Source organism: Melospiza melodia, chromosome 4 (genome assembly GCF_035770615.1).
Source record: "Melospiza melodia melodia isolate bMelMel2 chromosome 4, bMelMel2.pri, whole genome shotgun sequence".
Classification (NCBI taxonomy): domain Eukaryota; kingdom Metazoa; phylum Chordata; class Aves; order Passeriformes; family Passerellidae; genus Melospiza; species Melospiza melodia.
The window spans coordinates 7,181,930-7,201,558 of record NC_086197.1 but is presented as its reverse complement, the minus strand read 5'-3'; the positions used below and the strand labels follow the sequence as shown (position 1 = coordinate 7,201,558).

The 19,629-nt window shown below is 41.6% G+C and overlaps 1 protein-coding gene across 2 annotated transcripts; it reads right to left on the bottom strand.

Annotated features, from left to right (window-relative positions):
* Positions 1–1,494: 1,494 nt before the first annotated feature.
* Positions 1,495–18,990, bottom strand: PRPF18 (pre-mRNA processing factor 18). 2 transcript variants are annotated; one of them, XM_063153747.1, is made up of 11 exons: positions 18,880–18,990; positions 16,823–16,900; positions 16,664–16,690; positions 13,733–13,837; positions 12,353–12,466; positions 10,441–10,587; positions 8,730–8,798; positions 7,874–8,014; positions 7,383–7,454; positions 5,062–5,217; positions 1,495–2,453 (listed from the first exon to the last, which is right to left on the bottom strand). In XM_063153747.1, exons 1-11 carry the CDS (start codon positions 18,943–18,945, stop codon positions 2,373–2,375), a joined length of 1,056 nt encoding a protein of 351 aa, XP_063009817.1. In that variant the 5' UTR covers positions 18,946–18,990; the 3' UTR covers positions 1,495–2,372. The 2 variants fall into 2 exon arrangements, with proteins under 2 accessions (XP_063009817.1, XP_063009818.1); XM_063153748.1 differs by lacking the exon at positions 16,664–16,690 and having other exon boundaries at positions 1,879–2,453.
* Between the last annotated feature and the right edge of the window lie 639 nt (positions 18,991–19,629).

The following is a 19,629-nucleotide window of genomic DNA, read 5'->3' as shown; positions in this document are numbered from 1 at the left end:
GGCCCTTCCACAGCCAGGCTTGGGGACGGCTCAGGGACTGCAGCAAATGCCCAGGGGCACTGAAGTCCCAAAATCACTCCAGACCCCACCATGGTGAACTCATGACTTCATCCTAAGGCTGCAGTCCTGGGATTGAGCAGAGTTATTTCCGCCTAATGCAGGAATTATCAGAAATAAACATCTGGAAAAGCCTAGAGGGAAAAGTAAATTGCTAAACTGAAACATACCCTCCCCACAAAATAAAAAAAAACCCCAAACTGTCAAGCAGTGTGACAGCTGCACCACACCCACCCCTCCCTGGACTAGACTGAGGGCTGGGATTTTTTGGCTAAGAGGCATTATTAACTATTTGATCACGGTCTGGTAGCTGCAATTTGGGGCCATCCAGCTGCAAGGAGCCTCCAAGCCATGATGAAAAGCAGCTGCTGTAACAGTGTCCCCGTCCCCTGAGGACCAGAGCTGCTCTCACGTGCTGGACAGCTGGAAATTCTTACCCTGATATGGCGTGAGAAAGCAGTTCCCAGCTCCTCAGTTCCCCACACAGCACCATTCCAGGGATTGCAAGGGGATAAAGTTCTTCCATCATGGCATTCACTCAAGCTGTATTTCAGGGACTGTCAGCAAGGAGCAACATTGCTTCAGCTGCATTCCTTAAAACCTGATCAGACCAAGACATTCCAACCTCAAATTCACATCCCCACTCAAACCAGCACTCAGGGTACCATTAAAATTCTCCTCAATAATTAGCTCCAAGGCAGGAAGGGAAAATCCATCTAGCACTATTGCAGATCCCCTGAGGAATCTGCTTCCCTTAAAGCAGATGATACAATGCTCCCTAAACATCTCCTGGCCACTCACTTGCTGCAGCTTCCAGAGAAATTACAGCTCCTCTGAACAAGGGACAATATTGTCCCTCAATTATTTACAGAGTTCAAAACTAAGGTCAAGATAAAGATTTAGAAACAGTTCAGGAAATCGTCTGGGTGAGGAGAGGGATAAAGTTGCAGTGTTACAAATGTTTCCACTGTAATAACACCCTCAAAGAGTATCTGCACAGAGCACTTCAAAGAAAATCACCAGAAATGTTAATGAAACTCTTCCATGCTCTTGACATCTGCTCCCCACAAATCCCCAATTCCTCCCCAAAGGCCCTTCCCCCGAGAGAAGCCAGGTCTCATCAGCCTCATTTTATTACTTCTAAACTCTTGACATTTTCTCTGGGGTCAAACACTCCAGACTGAAAATCTGTGTCCAAAGAAGCACTTCAGAATCTAAGAGTTCAGAAGAACCTGAATTTGTCCAAGATACTCCTCCCAGCCCACACCCCCCAGCATCCCTCACTGTGCCACAGGACACTGGAACACCCAAGGGACACAGGTCATCCCTTGGGAACAGGGCTCCAGTTCTGCTCCCAGCTGAGGTGAGGACCCAGACAAACCCATTCAATGCAATAGTGACACATTTCCACATTTCTTCTGCTCAAAACTAACAAAGTTTCAACATTTCACTGTTTATGCAGAATTAGACATCACTGTTCCCATGAGTTTCCTCACCATCCCCAGTCAGGATACACAATGGTAAAGATTTGTGGCTGCTAGAAATACTGTTCATGGTCATGGGAGGTCCTAATTATTTTCTCTGCAATGCCCAGCAGATTGAAAATTTTCTCCAGATGTATAAAAATGGAATTTGAAAGCCTCAAGAGCCATAAGATTACTTCCCCCAAGCCCAGAAGGTTTATATTAAAAATGTCGTTACCAAAAAAAAAAAAAAAAAAAAAGCCAAATCAGATGCATTCAAGATCAAAAACTCTTTGCACTGAGGCTGAGAAATATATAAATCCTTTTTTTTTATTCCTGATAAATACCACATGAAAGATTAGCCAATAAAGTCTTTATATTTACAGAAATAACCAAGATTCAGATTCAACTGCTTCCCTCTAATCATCTCCCCACATCAGTCTCCAATGCAAAAGCAGCCAAAAAAACCTCCACATATGCTCCTTGCAGGGCTGAGACTCATCTAAAGCTCTAAAATATGGGAAACAGTTCAATTTGCACAGTTCCCTGAATAACAAACTGAAATAAAAGCAGCTGTCATGTGCATTGTGCCTTGGTCATTGTCTTGGTCTTAAAATCTTCAAAACCCATTCTTCTGCTGTACATTGGACGTGTTCAGCAAAAAACACAGATTTCAAAATAAACCTAAATAAATGGGGCTTGGAAAAAGGAAGCTGTAAAAAAAAAAAAAAAAATCCTCCTTTCTGCTTTTTTTTGCAAAGCCCACCCCAAGTTCTTGTTGGTGTTCAGGCTCAGAGTTTCCCTCTTCATCCTCTCTGGGTGCTGGAGCCCAAAATGAGTCCCAGCAGAGCCTCACAGAGCGTTGTACTCCACACATTTGGAGGGGTCTGTTGGGAAGTGCTTCTGGCAAATGGTCATGAGCCTCTTCAGCCCCTGGGAAGTAACAAAACAAGGACAATTCTGTCATAAGGATGCAGCTGTTGAACAATTTAATAGCCTACAGTATTATTAAGCTTAACAAGAAGAATTAAAAAGAAAAAAGGCTGGGATTTTTATTTTGGTAGTTATTCTGTTTAAAGTTTGAAGTTCTCTTCAATATTAGAGGAGTTTGTGGCATAATCCAAAAGGCTTCAATCCCACCTGGTAAGATTCACAGTGAAGGGTCACAGCAATTCTTTAATCCCTCTTTATCACCAAGGGAACAAATGATATCATAATTAAAGATATTTACAAGAAAGCTGAATATTAAAATTAATTCTAAAGAACAAAAAGCAATTTCAAAACAAGCTGGAGAGCCAAGACAAGAACCAAACACTTCTCAGGAGGAGAACTGTGGACACAGGACATCACAGAGGCAAACTGAAGCAATCAAGGAGAAAGGCAGAATGTGGACTTTTCAGTTCTTTCAAGGCATCAATTGCCAAAAACCAACCTGACAGGAACCTTGTGATTATTTTCTTTCAAGTCACACAGAAAAGTCTAACAAAGAAGAAAGGCAATGCTGTGGTGGAAGTGTAATTGAGCAGTGACACTGCACTCCAGGATGGCAGAGTCATGTCCTTGTCATGAGACTCTCCCCATGGAAGGCAGCTCCTCACCCAGGGAAAAATGATTCCCCAGGATGGTGCTTTGGCCCTTCTCATGCAGGCAAGCATGGGAAGGCTGTCCAGCACCACAATGACTCCTTGTTTGGGATGTTCTCCCTCCAGAGTGCTGCAATCAGGAACAAGTTCCCTTGGGAGCACAGGTAATAAACATCCTATGCTCCACTTTGAACCAAACTTGTCAAACAAGACCCAAATATCTTTAAATATGAAGAACATACATGTTTAAAGCCAACTCTGTCTTGGTGCTGCAGTGAGTTGGGTAATTTAGAAGCAGAGGTATGAAATTCCCAGTGGGAAGATGAACTCAAGGATTTCCTTGGCCAACAGAGGAAACCCCAAAAGCAGAGAAGGGACAAACTGGGGAATTCACACACATCTCCCACAAGGTTAAGAGAGACCAAGCAAGGACCCAGAGCAGAGATCCTTCTGCCCAGGAGTGGCAAATGGACAGAGAAAGCCAATTATTGAGCAGCCTGGTCTGGAAGGTTTCCCTGACAGGGGACCTGGAACTTGACAGGTTCTTAAGTCTCTTTCAATCCAAAGCATTCTGTGATTCTATAAATTATTCTATGAATTATTCACCATTAGGACACAGACCACAACAACATTATTTAGTTTAAAACTATTTCATCCATTAAATAATTCCTATTTCATCCATTAAATAATTCCTATTTCACCCATTAAATACTTCCAAGCATAACTGGAGCCTGTCTCTGAAGATGCATAATCCACATGCCAATTTTCACCTTGCAAAATAATTGGTCAAATTTAATTTGTTGTCTTTGTAAGTGTCTGGAGGGCCCTGTGACTTCACATTGATATTTTTTCAGGTTATTTTATTAAAAACTAGAATTGAAGAGAAACCAATGGTTATGCTTATAGCCCAAATACAGAGAGACACAGAGCATTTTGCAATCAATTCCCTTGCAGACATCTGCAGAAGCTGAAAAGCAACAGGAGTCCTGCTGCTGAAGAAGGAAGACATTTATAAATATCTCCCCTACCAGGAGCTCTGAGCTCCATGATGCTGCTCTGGAGGCTTCAGAGTTAACCCAAAAAGTTTTTTTATCTCAATGAAACTGCAATTGGCAAAAGCCAAACCCATTTAACAATACCAAGAGAGAAGACTTGTTTCTTCAGACCTGCCCACCCACTGTGTGGAAAGGACAGAGGAGAAAAACAGCACTGCTGCTATTTCCACAACCAGAAGTCCACAGGAATATGAAGATGCCCAGAAGGAACTAAACCTGGAATTTTGAGCCCAGATTCCTGGACTTATTAATTAATGCATTTATTATATATTACTATATGGTATATATTAGTATCTAGCATATTATTTATTATACTATACTTATACTATATTTATTAGTGTATAGTACATATTAGTATATGTTATTTATTATATTTATAGTATATTTATTAGTATATAGTATATATTAGTATATATTTATTAGTATATAGTATATTTATTAGTATATAGTATATATTAGTATATATTTATTAGTATATAGTATATTTATTAGTATATAGTATATATTAGTATATATTATTTATTATAGTATATTTATAGTATATTTATTAGTATATAGTATATATTAGTATATTATATATTAGTTGCAGAAACAGTCAGCAGGACTGAATTTTACTGTATTAAGTTCTGTGCACGTTTAAAGCACGAGTTAAGCAGTGAGAGGCCTCAGGAGAATCAAGCCTGTCTCCACAGCTGCTTTGGTGCTCATGCAGGATCACAGCAGTCCAGAAAAACCCATGAGACTGTTCCTGGCCCAGCACTGAGGAGCCTCCAGGTCCAGGATGGATGTTCTGCCTGACACAAATTAACCTGTCCATTCCTGGGACCTGATACCACACCACCTGATGATACCACGACACTGATGTTTCTCAAAGACCTGCTGGATTTCCAAAGCTGCCATTACCTGGATGTACTTCCTCTGAGTTTCATCGTTGAGCACGTGGGCCACGTGCTTGGAGAAGATCTTCTCGCGGCCCGTGCGCGCGTGGATGCCGACCATGGTGACGCCGATGGGCCAGGGGGCGTTGCCGATGGCCATCTGCAGGTAGGCATCGTTGGCCTGGAGGGAAAGGCACCACTCAGCACCACACCAAGCATTTCTGCACTGCCAGCTGCAGGTAAACCCCCACTCCAGTGTCCCTGATCTGGTGTCCCTGATCTGGTGTCACCAACTGCACAACGCACCTTCCCACACGGAACTCCGAGGGAAGCAAGGATTGTGCACTGTCCCTCATGAAAAAAAAAAGGAACTGGATAAGGCAGACTGGTTATCTTGACCAAAACTAAGGTTTACTGGGATTATTTTGAACTCAACCATCTCTGGTTAAATAAGGTTACACTTGTAACCCAGAGCAGTAGCAGCAGGAAATCAGGAATTTCCCCATCAAGAGCACAGATCCTGTTTTAAAGCTGTACACAGACAACATTCCTGGGGAAAAACAGGGATAAAGCTCAAAGGGAAAATTAATAGAAAGAAAGGCAGAAAGGAAGAGAAGTATAGTGCTGAAAAAAACCCAACATAACAACTGAGAACCAGCAAGTGACAGATACAATTACAGAAAGAACCTGAAGGACATGGAACAGGACATTCCTTCTCTATTAGAGAGCAGCTACAAAACCCACTGATAAGGAGTTCATTTATCACCTCCTATTCAGAAGCTGGACAATAAGAAGCAGCAATCATGACCAGTGGCTGCAGATTCTTTCCAGCTAGCACTGAACAGACTGGGAGGTGAATAATGAACAAGGCAGGGCTGGCAGACAGACCCAAAGCAAATCTGAGGAGAGGACAGAGTTTAGTCATCACCTACATGAGGCAGAATCTGAACAATCTTAGTGAAATACCCTCTTGGTGACTTAAATATACTTTTGTGATGAAACAGTGTGTGAACAAGCAATTAAAGACCCTTGAAGGACTGTCACAACAGGGTTAATTAAGGCTGAGTGGACAACTTGAATTCTGGCATTTGCCTACTGTTAACACGTTGATTTCAAAATTAAAATCTTCCAAGATTGTCAACTAACAAAGCAGCAAGAATTTGTGGCTGACAGTATTCACTAGGGTGCACAAAGCAAGCAACAGGCAAAAAGAGACAGAAAACCAAAGAAGCAAAAAGAAGCAAGTCTCCTAGAAAGTAAAACTGAAAAGGATGTGAGTATCTGTAAAAGCATTAGCCTAATGTAAAAAAAAAAAAAAAAAAAAAAAAAAAAAAAAAAACAAAACATCCAAATGTGTATTCAAGTCATCCAAAACCTCTGTGAAGTTTACTTAAAGCAAGCACCTCCAGGAGAGAGAAGCACTGCTGATTAACCCAGAGATACACCACATTCCTGCATGCTCATTAGTTTGAGGAGGTATTGGAAAGGGAATTTCCACAAAATGATGACAACCAAGAGAAAAAAAATGCTTCAAAATAAAATCCCACTATCATACATCCCACGTGTTCAGTTCTGCTTCCAAATGATTTGGATTAAATTTGCCTTAGGCCATACAAAGTTTTTTTCAGCATCAAAAGCAGGTTTGCTTGCTTACTTGACAAATTATGTCAAATCCTCACAAGAATAGTAAGAAATACTAGAAATCTGAAGGCAAAAGACAGCTCAGCTTCCTCTGCATATACAAGCTGCTTCAGCAAATGCTATTGGTATTTCAGTTTCATTTCTGAAGCAGCTACAAATAAAACCTAATACTGCCTTTGATCTTGTGTCCCAAAGTACTTCTGCCTCCTGCAGTGAGCAGACTTCATCCAAAAAATCTTCTCATTAACTCACCTCAACTTTACCAGGCCACTTAATGTGAGTTTAGACAAAGAAAGGGACAGTACCTCATATCCAATAACTCAGTTTGCCTCAATTAATTCCTAATTAATTAATCATCAACACCCTATTACTATTAAATACCTTCATTTAACCTTAGAACATCAGGTTTCCCCTTGAGGAATGCCTCTGCAGCTTCATATACCCATCTCTGAGAAAAATTTTCTTCATGTTTACAAAGCTGTGCAGTTTCATGAACCTCAAAAGCTCTTCTGTCAGGCTGTGGATCAAACACTACTTAGAGCCTAACATTTCACAGCCATTTTTCATTTTGTTGGGATAGATGTTGTATTTCCAGCTATGCATCTTCAAAATTAAAAGAAATATGGGAATGTTGAAGCAATAAACTCAATCTTTTACAACCAGGCAGCGTGAACATGACAAAAGGAAAAGTATAAACAAACATACCTTCACATATTCTCTTTGCAACATAAACTTAATAATATCTGTTATTGATTCTTTGATGTCTGCAGGAAGTGTCTACAGAAGAAAAGGGAAAGAAAAAAAAGACTTTAGAACCCAGGAAAATCATCTTACTCAGCATTTATGCAAAGTTTAGCAACTACCCTTGCTTGAGGAGTTTCACCAAGGAAAACATGTTCATTATTCAGATGCAGGATCTGAAGAGGAGAGGTTAAGTGGTTACACCTGGTAGCTGATGGCAAAGTGCAAAATGCAACCCCAATTTTCTGTCATGTTTGCAACCCAGGGAGCAGGTGCTGCTTTAAACAGCTGGAAAAGCAGTGAGTGGGCAGATTTCACTGACTGAGATAAAACCAGAACTGGGTGTCAGGAGCTGCAGATACAGAAACTGTCACCAATTCACTCATCCCCTCTCCTGGAAGGGCCCTGATGCTGGGTACTCGGGAAGCAAAGCAGAGGCATTTGGAGCGATTCACCCTTTTGCGGAGCTTCCTGAAGAGCGGCCGCAGGTAGGACTCGGTCTGTTTCTGGGTGGCGCTGTTCAGCTTCCCCTGCACGCCCCGCTTCACGTAATCCTCCCTGGCATTCAACTCCTTGGCCCAGACTCCCAGGAGGAACTGCAGGGAGCAAGCACATCTGTGTCATGGTGCCATCTACTGACAGAACACAGGGCTAAGCCAGCAAGGCAAGGTGAGGGTTTTTTTTTTGGAGAATGCTGAGTTAGGAAGGTTAAACCTTTTTCAGAGGGATAGGAACAACTCTGTTATCTTAAATGTACACACAAAAATTAAAGCTTCAGCTCTTGCTGTGACTTTGATTACCACAACAGTTTCACAGGCACTGGCTGACTCAGCTGAGAGGCAACACAGCTTTCTTGCCAGGAAACAATTTCCTGCCCTCCACTTGAACCTGTGGACTTCCTTTAAAACTCTCCAATTTCACTACCAGTATTAGGTGACATTCCAATTCAGCTTGTACTGCTCCAAGGAAACTCCTCCACAGGTTTTGATGCCACAGTACCACACAGAGGCAGCTCCAGACAACTGCCTCAAATATCACATGAAAATCAAAACCTTATTTATTTTGTCTGGAAAAGCAGGAGCAGATTTTGAAGAATGCTGCACTCCCAGGAGCTCTTTCCCAAATTTGGCACAAGTCACTGCTGTGACTAACAAAGGCTGTGGAGTGCCAAGCATTTCAAAAAACCCACATCTTACACATAACAGGAGAGATTTTCCTCTCAAGCAGCTGAAACCCATCCTTCTATTCTTGAAATGCATCTGCATGGCATTAATAATATGACAGAACTACAGAATAATTTGAGTTTGTTACCTTCAAGAACTTGGTTATGATGTCCATATCATAGTGATCATCACCCCGTCCTAGGGATTCTCCCAAAGCCTGGAAAAGGGGAAAAAAGGACAATTATTTCCACTTTGCCTAGTCTGGCAGCACCACCACAGCAGAGCATGGTTCACTGCATGAACCATGTGTTTGGGATTTCTTGTGGAATTTATTGCACAAACTGCAATAAATTCCACAAGAAATCCCAAACACTGGTCATGGAACAGCTACAAATGCTACTGAAATTCATTAATCTATTAGAAACATTTGCATCACAAGGGCAATATGATTATTTCTGAAAAGTCAATGCAACAGTAATTCTTCAGTCATTACTACTAAATTATTGGCATAATTAGCAGCTGTCTGACTGCACTGTATTAAGGGGAACTGTGGGTGCAGTGCATTTTTTGAGATTCCCAAAGCCATCAATTAACCTAATTATTTCGTTATGCTATTTCAATTCTCTGTACTGGGGCTTTTTATCATTTAATTGCAACTGTGAATTTGAGGGAACAAAATTTTTAAAAACATCCCAAAACCTAGCAACAAACCACTAAAAAAGCCCAGCTGTATGCTCCAATTCTCCACCAAAACCTCAAAACTGTAAATACTAACAGTTAGTCTTATAAACATTTTCCAGTAGGAATAGTTCCATTTATAATCAATTTCCATTGCCCTCATGTTTCCAAAGTGAGTTTTATTTTTAAAAATCTCCTAGATTTGAAGTCAAATTCAATGTAAGCCTTCATGCTCAAGGCAATGCAGCTGAAGTAACATAAAATTAAGATGCAGTGTTTTCAAACTTAGAAAAAGATTGTTTGCATGGCTTTAACCAAGCCTGCCCTACTACCACAAAAAGAGGTAATTTTAAGAGCTAACAGATCAATAAAATTCAGGTCCAATACAACTCCTGCTATCCACTCTGGTACTGCAATTATTTTAAACCAGAACCCCTGGCACCATAAAAAAACCCAGACTATTTTTCAATAATAATGTATTCACTTCAGCTTTCAGTTATAAATCATATTATTTCTTAAACACACTTTTGGAAGGATGTTATGAAGATTAACTCCTGCAAAGAGTTTTGAAGATTAAGGGTAAAAGTCTTCAGCTCAAGTTAATGTGCTTTTCAAAATATTATCCTGAAATACCAGGTGCTGAATGCATTTCCTGGCACTTACTCACACAAACACCACAGGATTCTTTCAGAACAGAGCAGCCACTTGCACTCAAGTTTTTGGGCTGCACTTATATTTCCTTTGGTCTGCCTCCTCCCTTTTTTTGGTCCTAGATGTTTTTATATCAAATATTCTTTCTGTGTATCTATTTTTCAGAGTCCTTTTTCCTTATACAGGGGAAATTAATTGGTGCTGACCTTATTACCCTCTCAAATATTCATTGGAAAGGCTTTGGCATTTATGACTAGGTAATGTACTGGAAATAAATTCTCTGCTTCTGAAATCCTGGAGAATGAATCTTTACTGTATCACTGTCTTTGCAGGCAACACCTGTCCCCTTTGGGATGAAATGTTGTAAACAAAGACCACCTGAGTTTTCATTTGTAAATTTTCTCCTTAAGAATACTTCAAAATGCCCAAGTCAACTGTTGAACAGAAGACAACTTTGTCTAAACAATCCTGAGGCTTCCTCACAGCAACATACCACATCTAAGATCCATTAATTATCACCTATCCCATACCTCTAGTTCTTCAATAGTAGTATTCTCCTCATGGACCTTCAGGTCATTCTGGGAGTCATCATCTCCTGCTTCTTGGCCACCCACAATTTCATTCAGGTACTGCTGATCAATCTTATCCAAAGCAGCCTTCAGGTCATTTCTTAAGCCCTAGGAAACAGGAAAAAAGAAAAAAAAAAAAAAAAAGAGACTGGTTTATAAAAAAACCCTCAAGTAAATAAAAGCAATTCAGTACTGTCAATGTGAGCATCAAACTTCTGTTTAAAGTGCCAATTTTGTAAAAACACACATAAGGGTTTAGTGTTGTTTGAATTTAACTGAACTCCAACAACAGTTTCTGCTTCAGCACTTAACAAAAATCAGGTGCATGAACTTCTGAAGTGCTCATATCTATGAAAAATATTTTTACAGTATTTTCATCAAAAAAAAAAAAAGCCTGGAGGATGGAATCAACCTCTAGGACTTTCTTCAAGTCATTTTCTCCAAGCAATGCACTGAACCACCCCAAAACAAATGAAAACCAGACCATAACCATCATCAGCTCTACAAGTTCTCACATCTGCCCTGAAAAAAGCTGTAAATAACTCTCACTCCTTTAGTGCCAGACATAAAACAATAATATTGCTTCCTTTTATTACAAATTATTTAAACATAGCAGAATGTTTCCTATAAATTCACTTTTTAAAACCCTCAACTTTAGAAAAGGTGACTAAAAAATCCAGAATCTGTTTAAAACCATATATAAAGTTAAAAGGTTTTCTAAAATAGAACACAAAACTCACTTTAACCACAGTTGAAGGATTTGCCTTCTCATCTTGAGACATAAAATATACAGCTCTGTAAAGGAGTATGACATTTCTTACCCTCAGATAAATTCAGCTACTCCAAAGGGAATGGATATGCACAGTTACTTCCCCTCTTCCATCATCATACTTAGCTGTCTGGAGCATTTCTATAAATCATTTAGTTACTCTAAAAATGTCTGAACCACAAGGCTGATTGACTAAGCAACCTCCAGAATCCCCCTAGACAGCAGCAGGAGTGACTGAAACATGGAACAAAAATCCAGCACAACCCCATTTATGGGCTCTCTATTTCCTAATCCTGCTCCTGTGCTCAATGTCCCTGGAAGGGAAGTTTTCATTAGCAGAGCTTTTGTTTCTTGATCTGTTTATCTTTAAAATAAAGACTTGGAGAGGAAAAGGCTTCCCTTTGATGGGCAGTCCCAGGAAAGGCATTTAAAACAATTCCATTTGCCACAAGTTAGGGAAGAAAATGCAAATTGTCACTCTGTTAGTAAGGCTGTAAATCTGGTTAACAGTGAATGCAAAACAAACCTCAATTGTATCTCCTCACTTAATTGATCATTCCTTAAGACAAAATGAATAAATTAATTAGATCTTCAAGTCAGTTTTTGAGTTGATGGCTACTTCAAAGGGAAGGGGGAAAATGACACTTCCATAACAAGTTACAGCTCTGGAATTCAAGAATTTGAAAAATCATTTATATCCTAAAAAGACAGTATGCAGTCCTGCTCTTACTTACCTGTGCCTTCTCAGGGGTGCACATAATCATAAACACAGGATTATTTTAATAGTAAATTCTCTGCTCATTAAAAAGCAGGGGCAGAACAAGCTGGGGTATTAGTGCCACCTGAAGGCCCCTTTTCCAAGTGACAAGGGGCTGGTAGGTTTCTAGGGCTGAACTCTGTAACTTAATTGTAATTGTGCAGAAAACTCTAATATTTAACATAGTTTCTCAGCAAATAAAAATAATACTAAAAAAAGAGACAAGAGCATGTATTCTCTTTACTGTCTATTACTCCCTCCTCCTGAAAATTAACAGCTACTGAAAATGATTTTCAGTAATTTTTCTAGGGTTACTTACACCATGACTAAGTAAGAGCCAGGCTTACCTTGTTCACTTCAGGTGCAAGAATTTCTATCTTCCTCAGACGCTGAAATGCATCATAATCTGTTTCTCCAAAGAGCCTGATGGGCTCACCCCTCTCTCGTAGCCTCCTGATAACCTGAAAGCAATCAAAGCACTCCCTGACACATAAAGGAAGCAAAATAAAATCCAGAATGACAGATTTATTTACTTTGCTTAGAATAACAAGCTGAGCTAGACTGGAGAGGAAATGGCAATATTTTAAGCAGTCAAAAAATGTTCCAGACACTTTACAATATAAAATTCCCACGGTATTTCAGTGAAAGGTCATTCCAAATATTACTGATCCAAATTTTGCATAAAATCCCAGGCTGGCTGATACAGCCAAACTTCTTCCTGCTCTGACTTGTTTAAACAAATACACAAAAATCATCCCTCTGGCAGAGCTTAAAGACCATTTTCAAAATCACAAAGGAACTTGACAATAATCTCACTCACCTATTTGTCTTGGCAATAAAAATAAGAGCTGGGCTGCAGGTTGTCCCAGCTCAGCTATGAGATGATCTACTGAAAATCCCTATCTTTATAAACATCTGGGAAATATGAAGTCCCAAAATCTAATAGGACACTTACTTTAAAAGTAACTATCTATATCTAGATAGTTACTTTAAATGTAACTGTAACAGAAGGGAAAAAGCCTCCCTTAACTCAATTCAAACCTCAAACCAAACACAAAACCAACAACCCCCATTACAAAACCTGAATATCCTGACAAATTAAGGGGAGGTGTGACATGCTTGGATGACCTCAGCTGTGATTTTCAGTTTTTCCAGGATTAGAGTGTATTCTGTACTTCTGAACTTCCTGTTTCTGCTCTGGGGTGTGGATCTGTTTGTGAATTTAAATCCACACAGGCATTTTTACCCTTAGAAAAGGCAAAGAACATCCCAGCTGCTCTGCCTTTAGGATTGTTTCTTCTAGAGGCTAAAGTAACCTTCCAAAACTTGATTTCTAAATTTGTGCTCAGACCAACAAGTTACAAAGAAAAGAAGCTCAGGGAAAAATAAATCTCAGAAAAAGTCAGCATGCTATCTTCAGTGCTATCCAAGAATAATGCTGGTGTTGAGGGTATCTCTCTGAAAGAGCTGTAAAATGATATAAAACATCTGTGTAAATCTCTGCAACAGAGAGGCTCTACCCATCTGCACCTCCCTATGCATTCAACTGGACAGCAGAGCCCTGATAAGCAAAGATAATCAATGATTGCTAACTGCAAAAATGAAAGCTTATTATTAAATAAAACTGCCATAAAAAGTACAGCTCACTGGATGAAACAGCCCTTACAAGAAATTTCAGGTGCATTTGCTGTAAACTCAAGGAGTCAGTTTATGGTTTTTGACTTTACCTCCTGTCTGGAAAGAGTCATTGGTAACTTTTCCTCTGCCAGTTCGAGTTCCAGCACTGGATTTGAGGTAGCCAGAGGTTTCTCCTCCTCTTCCTGCTGCTGTACCTACATTCAACAGACAAAGTTACTCCTGTGCAATGGAAACAAACCCACATATTGATGAGAAATGATGGCAAGATAGAGAACTCTGGAACACAGACTCTGGTATGACTAAATAAACCTTTAGTTTAATAGTTTTATGGTTTTATGGTCCATAATTGCATCTCACAAAACAATAAAAGTTCTTGATAATATCAAGAATAACACTTCTGCAGGTTGCAGGAAGCACTCTCTCCAGCAAACAGAAAGGACAATTGCTGAAGTTTGGCTGTCACTTCAGCAGGCAGATGCCAGCACTGGTGCCAAAAATAACAAATCCACCCTCAGCCTGTTGATTCCTGCCCCTGTCCCATCCTTCCTACCCATGCAAGACCATTTGCATCAATGTGTGATGAACCAGAAGGGGGAAATTATTCAAACAGAAAAAATACTCTGACAAACACAAATACTGGCACTGTTCCCAGCCTGCTTCACTTCCTCATCCAGCTCCCAGCACATGCACAGACAGAAGGACAGGAAGGAAAACTCCAGAGCAGGGTGAGAGTGGAGCTGCCTCTCCCAGGGTCAGTTACAGTGTTTATTACCTGAAGCTTCAACAGGATCAGCACAGTTAGCAGTGATCCACAGTTTCTGTTGGGTTTTGAGAGGCAATGCACCTCTCCAACCTTGTTTTAGGTAATGCACCTCTCTAACAACCTTGCCTGCTTCTTACAGGTTAAAAAAAAAAAAATCCAAAAAAAAAAGAAAAAAGACACAACTCCTCCTAGGAACAGGATTCCTCTTAGTCTAAAAGAAGGTCCCTGAATCAAAGAGAGCACCCCTTCTTCATTATTCAGTATTTTAATAATGCAAAGCAACTCTTTGATCAAAGTAACTTTGAGGCAGCAGCCATGTAACTACAGCTCCCTGTATAAGCTCAAATTCAACATTTCTGACAGCAGGAGCAGACTGCTGGTGGTAATATTCCTATAATGAGGAAATCTCTTCAGTGCTCACTCATATCTTGTTCATACTTAATTTATTTCCTTTCTGTACTTACTAAAAGGGAAACAATCCAAAGAATGCCAGAGCAGCCTGCAGCATTCCCTGTGCATGGGCAGCCTGTATTAGGGTTGATCAATCTGAGGAAGGTGGACAGAATTTTTTTTTTTTTAATTTTTAATAGGCTTTTTATTCTTTCAGTCTGTATTAAGGTTGATCAATCTGAGGAAGTTACTGGACAGAATTATTTTTTTTAATAGACTTTTTATTCTTTCAGGACACAGTACCAGCCTTGCTCAGGTGTCAGTGTGACTCTATGTGGCTGGCAGGATCCACCCCTGGGGCCTCAGCTACAAGATTCAGCAATTTCAGATGTACAAATCTACATTCAATGCTGTATTAGCAAACACAGAAAAAAATCAAAAAATCAATCCTACAAGTACAGATGTTTGGAATGAACAAGGGAAAGACAAGTAAATCAATGTTTAACACATAAAGGGAGGGGGAAAATAAAATTCCATCAATGCAGGGAAGGAGGAATTGACAGGAGACAGAAAATATGGAAGAAGGTGTAAAAGTTTTTTTTGAAGTACAGTCCCAGAGCAGAAGGATACATACAAATTTTAACTTACAAACATTCTTGAAATCATTAAGAGATAGCAGCACAGGAAGAAAAGATTTGATCCATTCTGTCAGCTGGACTCCAAGTTATAAGCAGTATCTTTACCACTGTTATTTTGTTTCTGTGCTTTCTTCAAGCAAGTGAAATTATTCCAACTTATTAAGTCTAAGCAAAGTAAAAAAAGCACCTGCATTTAAAAGGAAATCAGTCTGTGTTCCATGTCTCATTATCAGAGTAAAGAACCAATGCAGAAATCTGGGAGGCTCTAAGAAGATACCAAATTTACCAAAGTAACTTATTTTAAAACCATTGTCAGGGTTGCATTTCACACCCAAACTGCTGTGCAGCAGCACAGGTAACCCCACTTGAACCACATCAGGTTCTGAAGAATTCCAGCTAATGCCCAGGAGGCAGCAGGCAGCCATGTGCCCTTGGAAGAGCAGCTGGATCCCCAGAGCTTTCCCAGGACTTTCTGCTGCGCGTTCCCAGAATCGTTTTGGCACTGATGTTCAAATGTGCACAAACAGATCAAGGTTTCAGAATAAGTCACTAACTGGGTAAAGGTCACTGGAAAACAAAGCTCCTATTTGTGCCCTCTAACAGCAAACAAGATTATGAAACTGTCTTCCCCAGGGAATGCATCCCCCCTCCCAGACACCCCGTCAGGCAGGCAGGCAGGCACACACACTTGGAAAAGACAACAACATTCTTTCCATCTCAGGAAACTCTTGCCCTGACACCATTACAAGGCAGATAAAGCCTTCCAGATCACCCATTTGTTGCAAAATGCACCCGAGGTTACCAATTGTTTCTAATATTTTGCCAGCAAGAACATAAATGCTGTTGTTGCACAGCTTCAGCACTGGGTGGTTAATGGCCAAAACCCAAATACAAATTTAGGAGAGTTGGCAAATCTTTTTTGATGCACACCCACACTATACTGATTTCTTTTGGACATTTTGACAATGAAGATGGGATACAATTATCCAAATGTCTCCATTTTCTCAGTAAGGGGAGGAAGGTGGCTATATCAGATCCAGTGTTCATGCCTAACAACACAATTTCATAAGAAAGGAAAACAAGCTTTGATCCCGAGCCACTTCATGCTTTCCACAAATAAAAACAAACAAACAAAAAAGGAAACAAAAGGCAAACCATAACACAAACTTAAGTAGCTGTATGTCATGCATATCTTTTCCTGCATTGAAAATGGTTTTGGAAAGTCATACCTCTCCAGGTGGCTTCTCATTTACAGGCTAATGTATAACATTAACAGATTGAACAAAGAACAACAATTATCATTAACAACATTGATATTGTTGATAAAAAAAAATAAAATGCAGACTTCAAAATAAACACAGCAAGTGCTGGAAGAACAATTTCCATACCTTGTAGCCACATCTCTGGAAGTAGGCCTCCTCTTCCTTTTTAGCTAACTCACTGCGTTTGAAATATTTCTTATTGCCCTAAGAGAGAGGAGAGTTGTTACCAGCTCAGAATTTTGCATGGTTGAGCAAAAATGGCTCAAACTTTCTTACTTGGCTTGGTGAATCCAGCTACATCCTTTCCCAGAGATGCCTAGCTGGAAGCACCTCTGAAATCAGCAATATGGAGTTACTTTGCAGGATATATGGAGCAGCAGAATTAAAAGTACAATGTGCTTGCCAGCACTTTAGAAAACCCAAGTTTTTTGTCATGTAAGGCCTTGGTGTAAAGCTTCACTTCAGACATGCACAACCAGGCCCAGGATGTTTAGATAAACCATACTAAATACATGATTTGGCATTAAATCAAGGAGGTGGGAGAAACCACCTTTATACACAGTATTTTATAAGCTTGCTTGGAGAAGCTTTGTAGAAATGTGCCTGAAAAGACATCCCAGACACACAACAGCTGGAAAATGTGGTCACCACAAAGCATTTTCCTTGATCAGTACAAACCACAACTTCTTCCCTCATGCTTGGCCTGACATACAACAGCCTCTGACTGCAGCTCCCTCCTTCAGCATCTGATGCCAAAACTCAAAATTAGACACCCCTGAAAGGGGCTCTGCTGTAAAAACCCCACAGAGAGACCAACACAGTCACACTCTGACTGTGTTTGTCTCTCTGTGGGGTTTTTAAGCATACACCCTGCTCAGACCCTGCCTGGATATGGGGCTTTTAGGCACACACACACTGTCAGATCCTGCCTGGATATGGGGTTTTTACGGGTCCACACATTGTCACACTCTACCTGGATATGGGATTTTTAGGCACACACACTCCACTCATACCCTGCCCGGGTATGGGGTTTTTAGACAAACACAAAAAGCTCACACCCTGCCTGGATATGGGGTTTTTAGGCTCACATCCTGCCCGGGAATGGGGTTTTTAGGCACACACATACACCCCGCCTGGGTATGGGGTTTTTAGGCACACACACCCTGCTCATATCCTGCCTGGATATGGGGTTTTAAGGCACACACACAGAGCTCAGACCCTGCCCGGGTATGGGGTTTTTAGGCACATACACACGGTCAGACCCTGACTGGATATGGGGTTTTTAGGCACACACACAGAGCTCACACCCTGCCCGGGTATGGGGATTTTAGGCACACACACCCTGCTCATACCCTGCCTGGATATGGGGTTTTAAGGCACACACACAGAGCTCACTCCCTGCCTGGATATGAGTTTTTAGGCTCACACCCTACCTGGGTATGGGGTTTTTAGGCACACACACACCGATCACACCCTGCCTGCGTATGGGGTTTTTAGGTACACACACACACAGAGCTCAGACCCTGCCTGCGTATGGGGTTTTTAGGCACACACAGAACTCAGACCCTGCCCGGGTATGGGGCTTTTAGGCACACACAGAGCTCAGACCATGCCCGGGTATGGGGCTTTTAGGCACACACACAGAGCTCACTCCCTGCCTGGATATGAGTTTTTAGGCACACACACAGACCGATCACACCATGCCCGGGTATGGGGATTTTAGGCACACACAGACCGATCACACCATGCCCGGGTATGGGGCTTTTAGGCACACACAGAGCTCAGACCCTGACTGGATATGAGTTTTTAGGCTCACACCCTGCCCGGGTATGGGGATTTTAGGCACACACAGACTGTCAGACCCTGGCCGGGTATGGGCAGAACGAGGCTGTGAGGAGGAACGAAACCGCACTCTGCTCACCAAAGTTCGCACTGCCTTTCTCATCTGCCGGTGCCCGAAATAAACTAAAGCAGCCCCAAAGCCCATGGAACACAGCGAGGCTGGAGCCAGGCTGCGCCCCCGCCCCAAACCCCTCCTGGCTCCTGCCAATCCCACCCTGGCTCATCCCGGCCTAGGCCGCCCCCTGCCCCGGCCCATCCCGGGCCGCTCCCGCCTCACCGCCGCCCCCCTCCCGGCACCCACAGCCCGGGCGGCTCCTGCTGTCCACGCCGGCCGCCCTCACCCCCAGGAGCTCCTTCTCCTCCAGCTGCTGGCGCTTCCTGCTGATCTCCCGCTTCAGGATGTCCATGGCGGCCTCGGGAAGCGCCGCAGGAAAACAACAGCGTCACTTCCGCGGAGGCCGCGCCGCCGCGTGGCGCCCCCTGGTGGCTCGGAGGAGCGGCGGGAGGGGCGCGTCAGGCCCTGCTCCCGAGTGACAATGACAGACGAGAGGACATGGCAGGAGATGGCCTCAGTTGTGCCAGGAGACGTTTAGATTGGATATTAGCAAAGGTTTGTTCAGTATTTATGTAATCTCATGCTGTTGTTGGAAGCAGATTATTTAAAGTGATACACAGACGGTATGAGGCACACTGCCCGTCCTTAGGGCGGTGTTGTCTTTTTATACTAAAAACTACATGTGCATTATTTACCATAACTTCCCAATACCTATCACCTATGTTAGACAGTGAGCTTCTACTCTAAACTAATCTAAAAGTGCCAACATCACAGCAGAAGATGGAGGCCAAGAAGAAGAAGAAGAAGGAGAAAGGCTGGACATGCCCCAATTCCTTCATCTTGCGCCCTGAACCCCCACTGTAAAAACTCCAAAAATCCATTTTTCACCCCGTGACAAACTAACTATTATTCTGCTTAAACTCTTTTGACTTGTAATTCTTCATATAAAGGTTGATAATTGTTTTTTCCGAGGGCTAAATCAAAGGCACAGGGGTCTGGGGCTCTGTGCCAAGGTCTCTGAGCCCCTGGGCAGGGC

Excerpts from the sequence above, each read along its gene's own strand:
- PRPF18 (XM_063153747.1), bottom strand. The coding sequence starts at position 18,945 with ATGGACATCCTGAAGCGGGAGATCAGCAGGAAGCGCCAGCAGCTGGAG. Across the intron at positions 16,691-16,822 it reads TCCAGAGATGTGGCTACAAG|CCTGTAAATGAGAAGCCACC; the intron begins GTATGGAAATTG and ends GTTATACATTAG. Across the intron at positions 10,588-12,352 it reads TTGCACCTGAAGTGAACAAG|GGCTTAAGAAATGACCTGAA; the intron begins GTAAGCCTGGCT and ends CCTGTTTCCTAG.